Source organism: Patella vulgata, chromosome 4, assembly GCF_932274485.2.
Source record: "Patella vulgata chromosome 4, xgPatVulg1.2, whole genome shotgun sequence".
NCBI classification, from domain to species: Eukaryota; Metazoa; Mollusca; class Gastropoda; family Patellidae; genus Patella; species Patella vulgata.
The window spans coordinates 65,852,040-65,869,978 of NC_065882.2; the positions used below are offsets into that span (position 1 = coordinate 65,852,040).

General features: G+C 33.1%; 1 protein-coding gene across 1 annotated transcript; it reads left to right on the plus strand.

Annotated features, from left to right (window-relative positions):
- The first annotated feature begins 1,909 nt into the window (after positions 1-1,909).
- On the plus strand, positions 1,910-16,112 carry LOC126817316 (fizzy-related protein homolog). Its single transcript, XM_050544179.1, has 14 exons — positions 1,910-2,014; positions 5,127-5,319; positions 5,997-6,104; positions 6,422-6,553; positions 6,914-6,970; positions 7,290-7,391; positions 7,607-7,762; positions 9,056-9,121; positions 9,262-9,364; positions 9,910-10,031; positions 11,506-11,802; positions 12,628-12,732; positions 13,089-13,181; positions 13,570-16,112. The coding sequence occupies exons 2-14, from the start codon at positions 5,242-5,244 to the stop codon at positions 13,609-13,611; spliced, it is 1,461 nt and encodes a 486-aa protein (XP_050400136.1). The 5' UTR covers positions 1,910-2,014; positions 5,127-5,241; the 3' UTR covers positions 13,612-16,112.
- Positions 16,113-17,939: the final 1,827 nt, after the last annotated feature.

Here is a 17,939-nt window from a genome sequence, read left to right on the forward strand (position 1 = left end):
GCATTAAAAAATAAGAATGAGTATTTTGGGGGGTTGGACGTATGTCCTTTTAAATACGTTAACTTTTAGTAACGGACAGGGTATCCGAATGGACCCAATCCTTCATAAACTATCGATGGTAATGACATATTTTACATATCGTATGTTAATTGTTCACAACAGTCGATGAGAAACACATGATTTTTTACCTAGACACAAGAATGTTGGTGTTTTCAATGGGTATGTGAGCGGTACCCACTAGAGTAGTAGAAACACTTTCTTTTTTTTTTATTGTTGATTTTTAGCATGTTACTGTTAGATGACATCTATTGTTTACATTATCTAAACAACCTTCCAGATTCTAGAGTATTTAGCCTGGGAGGATTTGACGGACGGATGGTGGACTGGTGGTATTAGTCCAATGAATATTTATTGGGGGGGTCTTTGACTTGAGTTTGAAGTGGGGCATTTGTCCTGTATTTGGCAGATAGTGTTTTTGGTGTCACACTTTGACTGCACAGCCTACACGCTGCTAAGCCTAATCTATCTAGGCCTATATGACAATCAAATTCTAACTACTAAAAATATTTTAAAACTCACAATGTCACGTGTAAATTCCCATACGGTACTGGTATCAAATAAAACGATAGACTCTCTCATACAATTATGATTAAACAAGGCCCTTTAGACTTTGATTAATGATTATTATTATCAATGAATAATGGATTGTTTGTGATTTTAATTGATAATTTGATGTCTCGGGCTACAGATTTACAGATAGTCCTACTACATTATTACGGTATTAATATTACTAGATCTGCGATTAGCTTTAGCCTGACACTAGTAACACATGTGATTGATTGATATAGTCAATTAATTATGATATAGGCCTAGATAATATAGAGCGAAGCTCTAAAGCATCGCGCGAAGCGCGGTGCTTGAGCAAAGCTCTTTTCCGGTAACACAGGAGCGTAATTGAAAATGTCACCCACAGACTGTTGATTAAAAAAAAATTCAGACAGGAACCGGATACACTGGGGAAAACAGGCAATGCGCATGTCTGTCAATGCGCATGTCAGCGCATGTCAACTTACCAAATCTCGCCCAAGCGAGATTTTGGGTCTCTAAGAAATATTTCTATGACGCGTCGAATAAATGACGTCAGATAATTTTGACGTCAATGAAAATCCTCACACCTTTTTGTTCTTTTTTCAATTGGGGAAACTTTATTATGAAGGTTTTATTTGACAACAATCACATCAGCTTCGCTCTACTCAGGCAAGGCCTGTTACATATTATTAATAATAATAATTGTTTTTATGGGTATGTTTTCTTTGCTCCAACAACACAATAAACTTACTTTTTCTAAATGGATTGATACTGTAGTTTGTATATAACTTTTGGTGTGTTTGCTCTTTCTTTATAGTTTCACATAAAATAGCATTTTGATGAACAGAATTTGGAGCTTCTTTCACTACACCTTTCGCCGCTGCCGCCATGTTGGAATATAAACGTTGCTATGAAATGTTGCTAAGGATGAAAGCTTTTATATGCTGCAGTAAAGGAAAAAAAAAAATAAAAATAAATTAATAATAATACGTATATTAATAATATTTTACTATTTTAGAACACAATGATACTAAAATCGGCAGATAATATGTAAATAAAATTTTTCATTATTTCATTTTTTAAAAATTAACTATTGGCAACCTTAAAAAATAGAATCAGGTAATATTATAACCTACAAGAAACGAAACTTTAAATAATAGGCTTCATAATTCCTTACTGTTCATAAAAATTGCTTTATGGTAAGAAATAAATATTTTAGTGTTCATTCTCAGAACAATATTATCAAAACCAATGAATTTATTTGTCCATACATTTAACAATTTCGTTTCGTTTAGTACCGTTCTTGAATTTCAAAAAGTCCATTCAATTCAACGACGCCATCTTTGCGAAAGAAAAAGAAAAGAAAAAATTATTATTAATTAAATCTCAAATTCTGGTCATAAGATGGAATTGTGATCAATTAAAGGTTTGCTTGTTTATGTAGTTTTGTATTTCTGTTTTTCCCATTTACAGATCAAGAGAATAGTAAACATGAGCGACGCATTCAATTTTCGAAACAAAATGTAAACAACCAGAAAAGATGAAACTTCAAAACTTGTTTGTTTTGATTTTTGTCTGTGGTCGTCACTTTTGAGTTAATCAAGTCAATTTGTGCACGTACAGCCCTTTACTTTTATTAGTAAAATAGTTGTTTTCCAATGCAGTTCCTAAAAGTTAAAGGCCATGAAATCTAGTCAAAAAGGCTAACCTGTTCTGTTGGACACTAAGTGTCTAAGCTAAGACTAAGGAAAGGACTTTTTACCTACCATGGCATTATTACCAAATACGACACATACTAGGCCAAACTTTAGAATTATTAAAATTTAATAGCATGCTTCAATTATTTCAATACATGTAAAGATCTATGAATTAATGTCCCCAAAAATGTGTGGAGCAGGTTGTTTCATCCCACTAGGCCTACCAGTTCATCTCAAGGCCAAGCTGTTTCATCCCAAATTTACACAGGTCCTTTCATCCCACTTGTTTCATCCCACAAATTTAAAAAAAGGAATTACATGAATTTTTAAAATCTTATTTATACATCAATACCAATAACAATACATGTATGTCACAAGGCAATTCTATCATGAATAGTGTCCAACAACATACGCTTTAGCTTATTTTCTGAATATTTTATTTATACAATATGTCAATGCAATTTTAACATGAATAGTGTCCAACTTCTGAATATTTTATTTATACAATATGTCAATGCAATTTTAACATGAATAGTGTCCAACTTCTTCCTTTTCATACGCTTTAGCTTATTTTCCGAATCCACACCAATTTGACTAAAATTACATCGCTTACAATGGAGCCATGCTCATAGCAAAACATTCAACTTGTAATATAGTCATTTTCGTGCATGTTTCACTATGACAGGATTGCCCTTGATAGAACAGATCAAAAATAAAATTGCACATAGCCACTATTTCAACGTGTTATCTTCAGATGTTCAGACTACCTGGCGCCTCAAATAACCCAACGTTAAAAGAAAGCATGAAGTGTCCACCGTACAACAGGTTCCAATGATTTATGATTTATTTTATAATTTAGCACACAGTTTAGGCCATAATGTGTTGCGATTCGCATTTTGGTTTTCTAAATTGATTCTTATTCGGAATTCTTATATTTGGAGTTGTTTAGTTGCACTGTTGAATCGACTCAAAAATAACTAAGCGGTATTTGTTTTCGTATGATACCTGACCTTCAAACCCAGGAATGGTAGCCACCACATTGTTTTCTTTCACTAAGACCACATAAATACTTCAAATGGCAGTTGTCATTCGTAATAAGTCTTGGGAAGTTAACATCTTTAAATTCCTGCTCAAAGTTTTGTATAGGTTATTAGCACTGCACTTGCTGCCAAGCATTAATTGCCTCAACTGATTGACAAATTAATTGTTTTACAGTATAACCCTATCACTCCATGAACGAAGACTCATACTAATATGTAAATAATCTACGGGTCCAGCTATGTGGTTTTTACTGCAAGCACTTCGCTTTTCCACATATAGCCAGCTGATTCTTTTTCCCCACAGGGTTTTTTCTATCCGCTCTGATGACGCCAAAAATCAGTCAGTTGGACCTCCTGTTTCAACTTTATTATGACAAAGGGAGAAGATGACCCACCCTCTCTTCTCACGACAGCGAGTTTATAAGTGTGCTATAAGGAACTTTTGGTATCCGAGGACCTTTTCTTTTTTCTTTAATTTGTGTTTTTAACAATTTTCAAGCTTAAATAATTTAATTAAATCAACCTGTCCATAATATCATATTCACTGTATTGGACTTTAAATCTGTAATAAACAACAACAACATGGTACCATACAATACAGAATGGCTTGTGACACAAAAATGTGTAGTAAATTCTTTGGAATTAGCTGATGTTAAATAATCAAACTTATCTTGTATAAAATATGCTTTCAAATATTTATTTCATAACTAATCTTATAAAGTATTAATACTACATGTATAGTATAGGATAGGATAGGGAAGCTTCTTTTTTTTTTTTTTTTTTTTTTTTTTTTTTTTTTTTTTTTTTAACCTGATTTCAACTGGTCTATAGTGACCTCAAACTACCACACAAGATGGAGAAATGAAACATCAAGAATGAATGGAATTTGTACTGTTAACTTAAGCTGTAATACTAATAATTTAAGAATATATTATCAAGTCTTCCTGTGGTACAACAAATATTTTAATAGAAAATAGCTATTGGTTAACCGGTTGCGGTTGGGTTTTTATTGACCAGTTAACCGTTTCAGGTTTTTCATCTTTATATGCTCAAAAGTCACGTGATCCATGTGACTTTACAATTTTATGAAATTAAAGGCTTCTTACTACTTACTAACGTTAAAAACATTTTAAAATTTTATTTGACTACCAGAAAAAAAAATTTGTTGAAATATATCAGTGTCAAGTTTTTAATTTGGCTGAGTATATGACCTCATTAATATCAGAATACCTCAATTATTTTAATTACAATGGCCAATAATAAAAATTTTCGAAAACTTGCAAATCACTTATCAAACTCTGTATAATGCAAGTTGCCTTAAAGTCCACATGCATTTGCCACATCAGGACTTTTAGTTTGTGAATACATGTATGCAAGGCAAGCACCAGACATTGAATAAATAGCCTATTTACCTTGTTCAGAATAGAAATGATCGCCAAAATTGCTTTTTTTCATTTGTTACATACATGTACATGCAATTGCATGTATGTGTAATATGTAATTACCTGATAAAAATGCTACTTAGCTTATAATGCAGCTATCTTCGGAGACGGTTATACATGTATACACTGGTTATGTCTGTTTGGAAACTTGGTCACCAATTCAAATAGAAGGACCATATGCATTCTTCAAAAAATTAAACTAGAATTAGTAGAATGACCATATCTAAAACATTTACATAGAATTAACCATATTGATTCCCTAAATTGTCAATGGGAGACAATTTTACATGCTCTGTAATGAATAGACCAATATTTCCCCTTTGATTTGCACTCAAAATTTATCTGTTTTTATTTTTCAGATCGTAAATGGATTGAAATGAACGTCTTATAGTATATTTCTAGTATCTCTGTTTAACCTTTTTAACAAGATCTGTTCGGACCTATCTTCATCTCTTTTATTTGGTTATTTTAACAATGGATCCTGATTATGAAAAAAGACTTTTAAGACAACAGAATGGACAACTTTCACCGATTCCATCACCTTTTGGCTCAGTAAGTAACATCTTACATGTTTATCTTTACTCCTTTAAGATGTTTTTTCACGTCTAGTTTAGAATGATTGTGTTTGATTTTTATTCTCATAGACCCCTCTTTTCTTCTCACATTTCAACATGTCCAGTTAGCAACTGAGGTTTGTGAGAACCATATTATTTATCCATTACAAAGCAATTGGCCGTTCTATTTGTCCATTACAAACCTATACTATGGTGAACATATCTAGGCAGTACCTTGATACATACATGTTAGAAATTACTTAGCTCAAGTTGGGATTCGGGGGGTTGGATGGCTGAATGGTTAGCATGTGCGCGCTGTATCATAAGGTCTGTCATTGAGTCAACTGGTTGTACGTGACAAGGAGTAAGGTCGCCTGTCCAACCTCGTGGGTTTTCTCCTCTGGTTTCCTCCCACTGCTAAAGACCCCTAAGCGCATGCAAATTATTTAAATAAAATTGAACCACATGTTAGTCCCGAAATGACCTAGTTTGTGTTTAGTGGATGTTAAACCTCTCTCTCTCTCTCTCTCTCTCTCTCTGTGGGATTCAGGATTCTGGAAACTATAACTGCACAACTCCTTATTATTACCTTGTATAATAAAGTACCTGAAAAGTATTGGCTTATGGTAAAAACACTTGAATAAATTCATAAACAAATTCATTATTTCTCTTCAGCCTATTAGCACAAGTCCGGCAGCATCACCAAGTAAAGACAAATATGGAGATCGTTTTATTCCTAGTAGAGCAGGTGCATGTTGGCACATAAACTTTAACATGATTCCGGTTTGTACACTGTATTTCTTTTCTCTATTTTGGTCTGTGTTAGGGTTTTGTCTATGTTGTTGTTTTTTCCTGTCTAAAAAAAGATGATATACAGAGTATAATTAGCTTTCTATATTAACTATTTTCAAAGGTGATCCTTATGTCTACCTATATGTTCTGTTCCATTTGGATTGATATTGGATGATATTGAAAACATCTTACTGCTTCCTACACAACAGCCCTTACTAAGTAAAAGTATGGTACGTTTTATTATAAGCTTGTCTGTTGTAGATTAAATCAGAAGATTTGTAATACAAAATGTTTTTTCATTTTTATAGGATGGTAAAACCCCTTCACCAAGCACACCCAGAAAACCTAAAGAACCACAGAATGACAACAACAAAGATGGCCTAGCTTACTCCTGTTTACTGAAAAATGAATTACTATTAGCTGGTATTGATGATCTTAAGGTATGCATTACTTCTAGAACACCTCTTACCACATCTCATATATTTAGAAAGATCATATATGTGACAATTTTTGCTGTAATTAATTGCAAACACCCAAATTCAAAATTAATTGAGTAAATTATCTTTATTGTTTATTTTGTGGAATTTGCAGTTGACTCCTGGATTTACAGTGCTATATTTTTTTTTTTTTTATCATTTGCTTACCATATTTTTACATGTGATGTCCTTGCTTTGTCCAATTGTTTGTCTGGGTTATTTGTGTGTGTGTGTTTGTGTACTTGTGGTAACTGTAGGGTGGTCTTCTTACTAGCAGTAGTAGATATTGTGTTCCAAATTTAATAAAGTACCCACCTTTTTCAGGATCAGCAAGACGAAAGAAAAGTTTTAGTTCCCAAAGAAAGTAAAAATTTATTTAGGGTAAGTTATGTACTTGTAAGAATGTCTATTAATTTTATACCAGCAGAAAAATTTTTCATAAGATTTACCATTATGGTATCACACTTTTTAAGGATGTTGTTAGACCTTATTGTTGTGTAAGTGTAAACAACATGAAATGGAAAAATAATGAAAGTATAGTCTAACTTACATTAGACTGGATGGTCTAATACTGTGATAAGTTTTATATGCACAGAACAAAAAATTGTGTATGCTGTTAAGTTAAGTGGAGGAAGAGCAAAATATTTTGTATGTGTGTAATTCTATCTTAATATACCAAGTATGTATATATGTTTTTTAGTACCACGTTCCTAGACACAGTTCAGAAGGTGGTGATTCTTCTCCTTACTCTCTCTCACCTGTTGGTAGTAAAAGTCAAAAATTATTACGTTCTCCACGCAAGGTAAGAAAATCACAAATAAGTACTTTTAAATAAATTCATTATTAGTCAAGCAAAAATTTGTTATTAGATGTCTTGGTAATATCCAGATGGGTTACTGTTTGTAGTGGGTGTTATTTGGTGTTCTATTAAATATCTACTGAATATTGGGATAATGCTAATACAAATACTTTGTGTTTAATATACTACTAAGTATGTTATACTTGTTTAATTTGTAGGCAGTAAGAAAAATATCCAAAATACCATTCAAAGTGCTGGATGCTCCCGAATTACAGGATGATTTTTATCTAAATTTAGTAGATTGGTCATCACAGAATGTATTAAGTGTAGGTCTAGGTACATCAGTATATCTATGGTCAGCGTGTACAAGTCAGGTAGGTTTCCCTTTCTCGATATTATGTCTAATCTCAGACGCACAGAACCTCCTAGCCTTCAACATTTGTCCACATTTGACAATATTTTATGGAATAATCAACCACATAAAAAAGCAAACTCCTGGTTACACATGGGCAATGGAACTTTTGTATCTAAAGTCAAGAAAGAGTTGCACCCCTTCCTGAATCATGATAACGAATTAGGATTAATAAAAACCATATAGTTATGATCCTTGAAGAGATAGATTTTACAATAAAAACCTGAGACATGTTTGATGTTGAACAGGCAATGCAAATAGATTTTTCTGAAATGTCAATTCTTAAACATGCATTATGCAAGAGCAAAATCTGCTTATTACAAGTCTTTCTTTAGGCCTGAAATGTTATCTAAATTATCAATTAGACATTAACTAACTTATCCAGACCATAATAAACTCTCGATGTCAAGGCTAGCCTTCGATGTTGGCTGGATTAGATTCCTATATGCCGCTAACGGCTATTGATAATTAAATCAATAAAAGTGGATAATCGAGACTATGCTGTTTATATTAATGATTTTAGTAATGATGACCGAGACTATGCAAAAACTTCACCCGCTTCTTTCTCGGCTCATAGTGGATCAATTTGACTGAAATTTTCAGCAAATTGCCTTTACACTATCTAGTTTTTAACTATTATAGCGAGAACTGCCATCTCTTTATCTTATCTCCCATAATGTATCTTTAAATTAATTTGAATGGCATTAATTGACATCATGTTTTATGGCTATTTACCTCCATTATTACGCTATCTGACTGAAGAAAAAAGTAGATTTCGTATATGATAAGATAAAAGACCGGATAATCTAGCCAATGACCTAAATATGCTCAAATGTTGACAACCCATCCAGACAAATATCCGTAGAATATTATTGTGTCTGATTGATTGATAGAGACTATATTAGGTCGTACATTATTTAAATAATTTTGGCATTCTACATGTCTAAATTACCAATGAAAGTCCTATTTTTTGGCAGTTAAGTAGTTCAAGCTATGTCATAATTTCAATATAAGCCATCATTGATTTTATGTGATTGTTGATGGCAGTTAATTATGATCTGGGGCCGGTTTCACGAAATTTTAACTAAGATAAAAATCCAAATTTTAGTAATTTGATTGGATAATATTAGATTGGTTTTAGTGCTTAGCCAATCAAAATTGAAGTATCTACTAAAATTTGGATTTTATCTTTAGTTAAAATTTCGTGAAACAGGGCCCTGTGACTTTCTTATGAATATTATTGTTTTATTTTTAGGTTACGAGATTATGTGATTTAATGACAGATGGTGATACAGTCACTTCAGTTTCCTGGTCAGACAGGGTATGTATATCTTTTTATATAAACATGAATATTATCTGTCTGATGTCGTAATAGACAGAATTGAAACACTATATTATTTATGTAGAACATTAAATTTGTTATTGGGTTCATCATGTTATATACACTATTGAACTTTTCAGGGGAATCTTGTTGCTGTAGGAACTAATAAGGGTCATGTGCAAATATGGGATGTTGCCATGACAAAGAAAATTAATACTTTAGAAGGTCACAGTGCTCGTGTAGGTAAGTAGGGCAGTCTAATTACCAAGTAAGTTTGGTAGCAACTGCATTAAGTACTTATTTGTATTCAGTAGTATTATGTTAATTAAAAGATAGTAAACATAATATGTTTTGATCCTACAGTCATTCACCAATTTCATGTTCACTAAATCGAGATAGAAACCAGCCAGTTTCAAAATGTAACTCCAGATCTGCACAAATAGTAGCCGTTCAATTTTTCATGTTTTCACATTTTGAAACTGTCTGGTTTCTGCTTAAATTGTCAATCGGTTCTCACTAAATTCATAAATTATTTTCTCAGGTTTGTGATAACCTTTTCAATTGGTCTGCATTGTACATCTGGTTTTAGATGACATTGCTAAATTACATCACTTTGATTTATTATGTTGAGTATGTCTTGTTGGTTCTTTGGTATTAGTAAGACTCTTTCAATAATAAAGCTAATGGAAATGAAACAAGAATGGTTAAAATTATAAGATAATTTAAGATGGGTTAGTTCTATGAACATATATTTAAAGTTAATATGTTTAAATGATAATTATTTGCAGGTGCACTAGCATGGAATGGTGATATGTTATCTTCAGGGAGTAGAGATAGATTAATATTACAAAGAGATATACGAACACCAATGATAGCACCAGAACGAAGATTAACCGGTCATAGACAAGAGGTTTGCTTTTAGAAAATCTGAAATCAAATTTAATGATTAAGAATGCTCAGAGATGTTTAAGTAATAAATATGTTTGTAGCTCTACTCTAACATGTGTGATGCATGTGTAATAGATGTTAATTGCACAGTATCCCCTATGCCTCCAGTAGTGCTCCTACGGTTAGGACTTTTTGTTATTCGAATAGCCGTAACTATTAACCGGTTAGTAACCGTTAACCGTATGGTATCAATTTTAAACATAAAACAGAGCTTGTCAGGAGCTACGAGTCATTACTCGTGCGCACGCTATACTCGCGTTATAAAAGGCATTTCACGCGCAAAAATGTCAGGAATTTTTTCAGACATGTACAATTCTTTAATGAAAATTTAAACTATCTAAGGCCGTAGCTATTTATTTACCTGGTTAACTTGGTTCATTTGAAACATTTTTTAATTCAATATAACGATAATATACAAAACAATACTCAATTTCCCTTCGTACGTGACAGACGGCGATAATATTACGATTACACAATGTTACTAAGAATAGAATAAAGTAAATTAGAAGGCGTCTATTGATTGGACAATAAAGAAATAATTCCTCGCTTGCAAGTAGAATTTTTATGATTGGTTAATTTAACTGAAAACCAAAGTAGAATTCATTCGAGAAATTACGAGATATGAAACGTGTTCAATGCCGTAACGAATCTAGTATAATGTCATTTTCTAGCCTTTATGATTATATTTTGAATGGTGGTTACGTTTTGAAGTAAATAATAAACAAGGTAGAATATAGTTAGAAATGCCGAGAAGTATTTAGATTGGATTAACAATAGCAAAAGTCGAACATGGTCCGTTGACTTTGCCGTATGACTACGACGAGTGCTATTAATAGTATCATTGTTTAGCAGTCGACATCGTTGGACGACTGTTACATTCTAAAATTTTCAAACATCAAATACAAAATTACAACGGGCAAGTTTTGTTATAAAGAGGAATATAATCAGACACAACTCTATGTAATGGGGGACATCTCCGAATAACCGTACCGTTGAATTCAAACCGTTTAACCGTCCAGTTCTAACCGTTTACGGCTATCCGACTAGTCGTAGGAGCACTAGCCTCCAGTGACTTTAGTGTTTCCAGTGACCTTGTTTCTATAGTCTGAATATTTACCTATATTATCAGATATTGTCTTCCTTATTAAAAACTAATCTTATCAACATAGCCTCTGTTCTTCTTGGGTTAGGGGATCCTTTACTTATTTGTTCAAGATTACTCACTGATCCGCCAAGTATCTTTAGATTCTAGAGAAGGCAGTAGCTACACAGATTACTTCCTGCCTCACCGTTTAGTTTTTAGCAGTTTTTCTCTAATCAACAGTTTCATTCGTTATTAGAATTCTAAATTTAGTTAAAAATAATAGTTTAGTTCATGACACATAATGAAATTTTGATAATTGAAATAGATTACTAAATGTAGTTGAATTTTGTAGGTTTGTGGTTTAAAGTGGTCACCAGATCATCAACATTTAGCATCTGGTGGTAATGATAATAAACTTTATGTGTGGAATATGACTAGTGTTACACCAGTACAGACATACACAGAACATCTAGCAGCAGTTAAAGCCATAGCGTGGTCACCTCATCAACACGGTTTATTAGCTAGTGGTGGTGGTACAGCTGATAGATGTATTAGATTCTGGAATACTTTGACGGGTCAACCATTACAATGTGTAGATACAGGTTCACAAGTGTGTAATTTAGCGTGGTCTAAACATTCAAATGAAGTGGTAGGTTCTAAAAATAATTCTATATTTCATTCGTGTTGGTATTTACAAGATCTTGTGAAATATTTTTTTTAGATTCTGACAAAATGTCAGGCGCTATTGATTGAAGTTCTAACAGACATATTTAATTTTGTGCCCGACATGTCTTAAAAAGATTAATAAAACACTGAGATACAGAGGGGTTGGATGGCTGAATGGTTAGCGCATGCGCGCTGTTTCATAAGGTCTGTCATTGGGTTAATTGACGTGGTTTCGATTCCCAGATTGTACGTGGAAAGGAGTAAGGTCGCCTGTCCAACCTCGAGGGTTTTCTCCAGGTCCTCCGGTTTCCTCCCACTGCTAAAGAACCCTACGTGCAAGCAAATTGTTGAAATAAAATTGAACCATACATTAGTCCCGAAATGACCTAGTTGTGTCGAGTTGACATTAAACCCCATGTCTCTCTCCCTCTCTTGTCACTTCTCAACAAATATTTGTGTAGTTTATCTGCTTCAACATTTTGAAACGGACTGGTTTCTACATAAACTGTCAATCTTCTTTCAGTAAATTATTTCTCAGGTGTGTTATAAACTCATTACAACTGATATACATAGTACAGACTACTCTACAATCCTAAATACCAAGCAAAATAATAATAATACTCATTTTAATTTGTTCATATATGAGGAATAGGCCTTTAAATGTACACATTCTGCTCTGTACTGTTTATCATTCTTACTCTTCTGATCTTTTAGAAGCTTTGGGTTTGGTCTTATGTCTGGAACTTACCTAAAGGACCAATTTTGATTGTCAGTAATTTTATTATATCTAAAAAAAATATTTTTTCAGGTTAGCACCCATGGTTATTCACAAAATCAAATACTGGTATGGAAATATCCATCTTTAGTGCAAATATCGAAATTAACTGGTCATACTTACAGAGTTTTATATTTAGTAAGTGTTTGTTTTTGTTTTGGATGTATAAAATGTTAAACTAATGTCTCCGTAATCTCAGTCTAGTTTTCTTGGGGAATTGCACACATAATACATAGCATTTGTTTAAAAGGCGGTTTGTGGCTATTGGTTATAAACCATGGACATCAAATAATTGTGTGGCAGGATATTTGATAGTCTAGTAATTAAATTTGTGTATACCTTACAATGATGCCATTTAACTTCCATGATTTAGTGAACTGTAACATTGCTTACAGGGTATGCTATATATGAATCAAGATGTAATCAGTTTGAGCATTTTTAATGATAACAATTTGAAATATCGGTATGTTTAATTTGTAAAAATCTATTACTAGGCAATGTCACCCGATGGAGAAGCTATTGTAACGGGTGCAGGAGATGAAACTCTACGGTTCTGGAATGTATTTAGTAAAACTAGATCCACAAAGGTAATTAATTTATTTTAAAAATAATTAATTTGTTTATCTTTTAAATGCTAGGAACACGATATAAACAATGATGAATTAAGCTTAATTTGATCCAGATTTTTATACTTACTTACCTGTGTTGTCTGAACAGTGATCACAATTAAACAGTAGCAGCAAATAACAAATACTTGATAAGCCCTAAACTGCACTCATGACTACAACCTGAAATGGTCTCAAGCAATAAATTTTAGTATTTATCAAATTATTGTTGAAAAATATGAACACACCATAAACCTTTAAAATAATCCTTGAAAATAAATTAAAATTTATTTCGACCGTAATTCAGTTATTTATATGTGTGAGCTTAATTTTTTTAAAGGTTTTACTTTTATCTTTTTGTCTTTTTCAGGAATCGAAGTCTGTCCTTAATTTATTTACTCGTATACGATAGGAAGAATATTTGTTATGTTAATAAGTGTCTAACAACTATTATTCATAATTTAATAATCCAGCCCTACGTAACTTTGTCATACTTTCCACTTTCAACTCTGTGTTTGTCCTGTGGCTGTTATATAGACTTTTAGTTAATATATTTATTGTACCTTTTGTTGGCTTAAATATTGTTGTTATATCATCAGCATTTTGTTTATAGTTTGTAGTCGTGGTAACACTATCAAGGAATAGGGTTCAAGGTAGTTTATTGTATAGCATAGTAAATTAGATATACATCCTAATATATTTGACCATCATGTTGCTATATCCATAGTAAGTTCATACAAAATCTTTCTGAACACTTAATCTGATAGCTCAGTTCGTATTTGGGACAGATTTCATTTGGTGATCTTTACATTAGCTCAGGCCTAATAGAGAGCAAGTAAGCCTTTCAGTGAGCATCTGAATAATCTATCGGATGCTACTTTTATTGTTAATGCTAAGTTCCCCACTGTCCTGCGATGCGTTACGATAGGATTGTCCCTAATGAATCCACAGTCTGGTATGTGCAGATACGTTTCGATAGGATCAAAATGGTTGCTACAACTGACCTCAATACATGATAAGACCTGATAGGATCACCACGATTACTCCAGGATTTCAATCGTAGCGCGAATTGTGATAGTGGGAACCTGGCATAAGCAAGCCTGGACATAAGGCACCTGTCAAATACAAATTATCACACAACATATTTATATACAAGCCTGGACATAAGGCACCTGTTACAGATGTCGGGCACAAATTATCACACAACCACAACGTTTATATTACATTAAAAGCATTGTGTGATTATTTGTGTCGGACATAGCAAGATAAAGAGTATTTTAACTACCAATATTACAGATTAGATCATGTGTAGTATTGGATACTATTATTGGTAGTGATATATTTAATTAAATACAAGAATTATTTGATGATAACCTATGATAGATGTGTACTGGAGTGTAATTATGAATGAATGAATGAAAGTGACTAAATTCTATATGTCATATAGTGAAAATAATTACAATATCTGTTGTAAACTTTGTATAGTTTTCTTTTGGGAGTCATTAATGATAACTATTATTGATGGTAAATATGCTGTTTAAAATATAACATTAGCAGTCATCAAGAATAACTTCCTAAGAAACTCTGCAGTACTCTGTAATAGATCTCTTTAAAATATACTCTAGTATTTGAAAAACAATACTAACTTGAAATAATAACAGTGGGCCTACAGTTCATTTGAATAGATTATCCCTATTTGACATGACGTAAGCTTATGATGTGCGATATTACATTTTAATATTGAGCCTTGTCATAATGTCCTTTTTCATTGTATCTAACTGTTTTTGTAACTTCAAAACAAAATGTTCCTTCTTTTTTAATATGAGAGCTACAGGTGTTTAGTTTCTCTTTTTATAATGAAATATATTTTAGATGGCAACCATTCTAGTTACCGTTTTTGAATGGTTAAAGCTGGTCTTTTTTTTTTCTACAACATTATAATTACAAATTTATAAAACTCATTTCAACTTTTCTTTGCTTAATATTGTATATTAGGCATTTATCATAATATCTTGATGTGAGAATGACACATTTAGAGAAACCTTAATGCCAATTACAATCCATGGTTTTCTCTTTCAATTGTTGAATCTTGAAGCTGTATTTGGAAATCAATGTTTCTTTCAATGTCTTGAGATAGATATACTAAATGGTTAATGGGCCTTTTCTTCTACTGTTTTAAATTCCTAATAATAAAACTTTAAAGCTTTTTCACAGCTAATATTTCTAATATTAATAAACAAAATATGGGTGGAACCACTTGTAAAAGAACTTCAACCATCTTAGCCAGGGTTATAAAGTATTAAGTATAAACAAATGACAGGGAATAACCCATGGAAAATGATGTATTTTTTTTTAACTGAGGAGTTTGCTACTTTCCGTAAGAAAAGCTCCAATTACGTATCATCTTCATAAGTTGTTTCTTTTATGGATTATCAGAAGTATGGCCATATTCATTAGCTCTGTCGACTTTTGAAACTTTCTAAGAATTCACAAATTTGCAATTTTACTTATGAGGCAATTTTAAAAAACTAATAATTACCTTTGATACTCATATAAATGAATGAAAATACATACCTGCAGCTGCAGCATATTGATGAAAAAATGCTAGTGGATCAGCTGACAAGCTATTTTAGATGAACATACTATTGAATATTACCAATATTTTCATATTTTGCTATAAGGAGTAAGTAAGGAAATATTTTATTGGCTTTGAACTTAATATGGTTGAGGTTCTTTTAAGTACAGGTATATAAAGGTTGTATAATGGAATCTCTGTAAATGACAAATTTTATGAAAGATTTTAAAACTGATGAGTTTTATTCAGTATGCGTGATATGAAGGTTTTTATGTGAAATTTACTGTTGGGAACAGTGATATTTGTGACATGATCAGAATAAAAATTATGAAAAATTATTTTTGTTAGACTAGAATTTTGTTTTTTCACTGTGTTTATAAAATGAAATGGGGTGTAAAATCCTACTTTGCTGAACCGATCGGGCTAATGAAGTCAGACATACAACATGCAGTTTGTTATGAGGGAAATTCCGTCGAACCGTCCACCCACTCTTTATTGTATTACTGTCCTGGGTCCATTCATATGCACGGGTTGACCTCACTTTTCATTTGACCAGAATGGCTGAACATTTTTCCATGCTAATTTCTGCACCACTGACAGTCGAAACCAAATGGTAAATCTCGAGAAACATTCTTGGCCAATACAAGAACATCCTCGTAAGTGAATCCGTGTTTAAAATTGGTAAGAATTTGTTGACTAGAAAAATGAACATGGAAGAAGTGGATAAGAGTTTTCTTATCCACCGAAAAAACAAGACATTTGGAATGGATAGCTGGTGCATTGGTCATTAAAGAAATGCTTTGTAAAACAAGATTTGCACCTATATTTCTTTCATTGGCTAGGGATACGTTTAGACGTTACATTATTGATATCCCAGATAGATAAATTTTTCGTAAACCTCCCAAGCGGTCTTACAAAAGAGACGTCCTTATGGCAGGTGATTTCCCTAATTTATGTCTATTTTTTTCCCAAGTAACAAATAGTTACCAGAAATGACATTGCAAAAGCAAGGAAAGGAAAAAAGAAACATTTGCTTATAAATATATAAACCTGAATTACTGGTCTTAGACCATCAAATGATAGGTGACTTACCTCCCCTTAATTAGCTTAAAGGCGGGAAAGACTTCCACGTGTGTTGAACTGGTGTTGCATTAATTTATTTATTCTTAGATTTGTCTACTCGGGCGGAATACACACTGTTATTTATTCATAGTCTCCCAAGCAGAATTGTCTTTCCTTGCAGTTCATAACGTGACTTTCGTGGGGGAGATAACAGTCCCGCTACAGTATTATTCCTCAACCCACACACCTGTAGATTATGTCTTTATATCCCCTACTAGTACTAGGCCTACTTAGAAACCGTACAATGGATTTCAACGTGGCAGTAGCCTATTTGAATAGGCCTATCCCCACAAACATCAAACTACAAAAAGTGGGTAGGCCTAGGCCTAATGAGATGTGTTGTAAAAATCGGTGGGGAGGGGGGGAGTGTTCTCAGAGGTGCTGTAAAATTGACGGACAATGTATATCTATGCCCCCCCCCCCCCCGCTTAGTTATGGGCCTGGTAAGAATACGCAATCCGCCAATCAATTGGCCCAGACCAACTGACTGTACGCGGGGGGGTTGGATGGCTGAATGGTTAGCACGTGCGCGCTAAACCATAAAGTCTGTCATTTAGTATTTAGTCAACTGGCGTGGTTTCGATTCCCCGGTTGTACGTGACAAGGAGTAGGGTCGCCTGTCCAACCTCGTGAGTTTTCTCCGGGTCCTCCGCTTTCCTCCCACTGCTTAAGATCCCTACGCACAAGCGAATTATTGAAATAAAATTAAATCATGTTAGTCCCGAAATGACCTAGTTTGTGTCGAGTGGACGTTAAACCCCATTTCTTTCTCTCTCTCTCTCTGACTGTACGCACAGCTCAGAGCTAGGAAGAGTAAATGTAGGCCTACGCTAATTGGATAAGTAGGCCTACACAGGTTGAAATTTTATTTGTTATATTTTTTAGGGTATAAGCATATCCAATAACATAATATATATCTAATTATCCTACGCCGAACGAGTATATGCCCTTCTCTGCTTCCAGTTCCACCCCTTCCATTACATCAAAATTTTGTACACACATTATATATTACAGTAGTTGTGCCGAATCACATCTGAGAAACT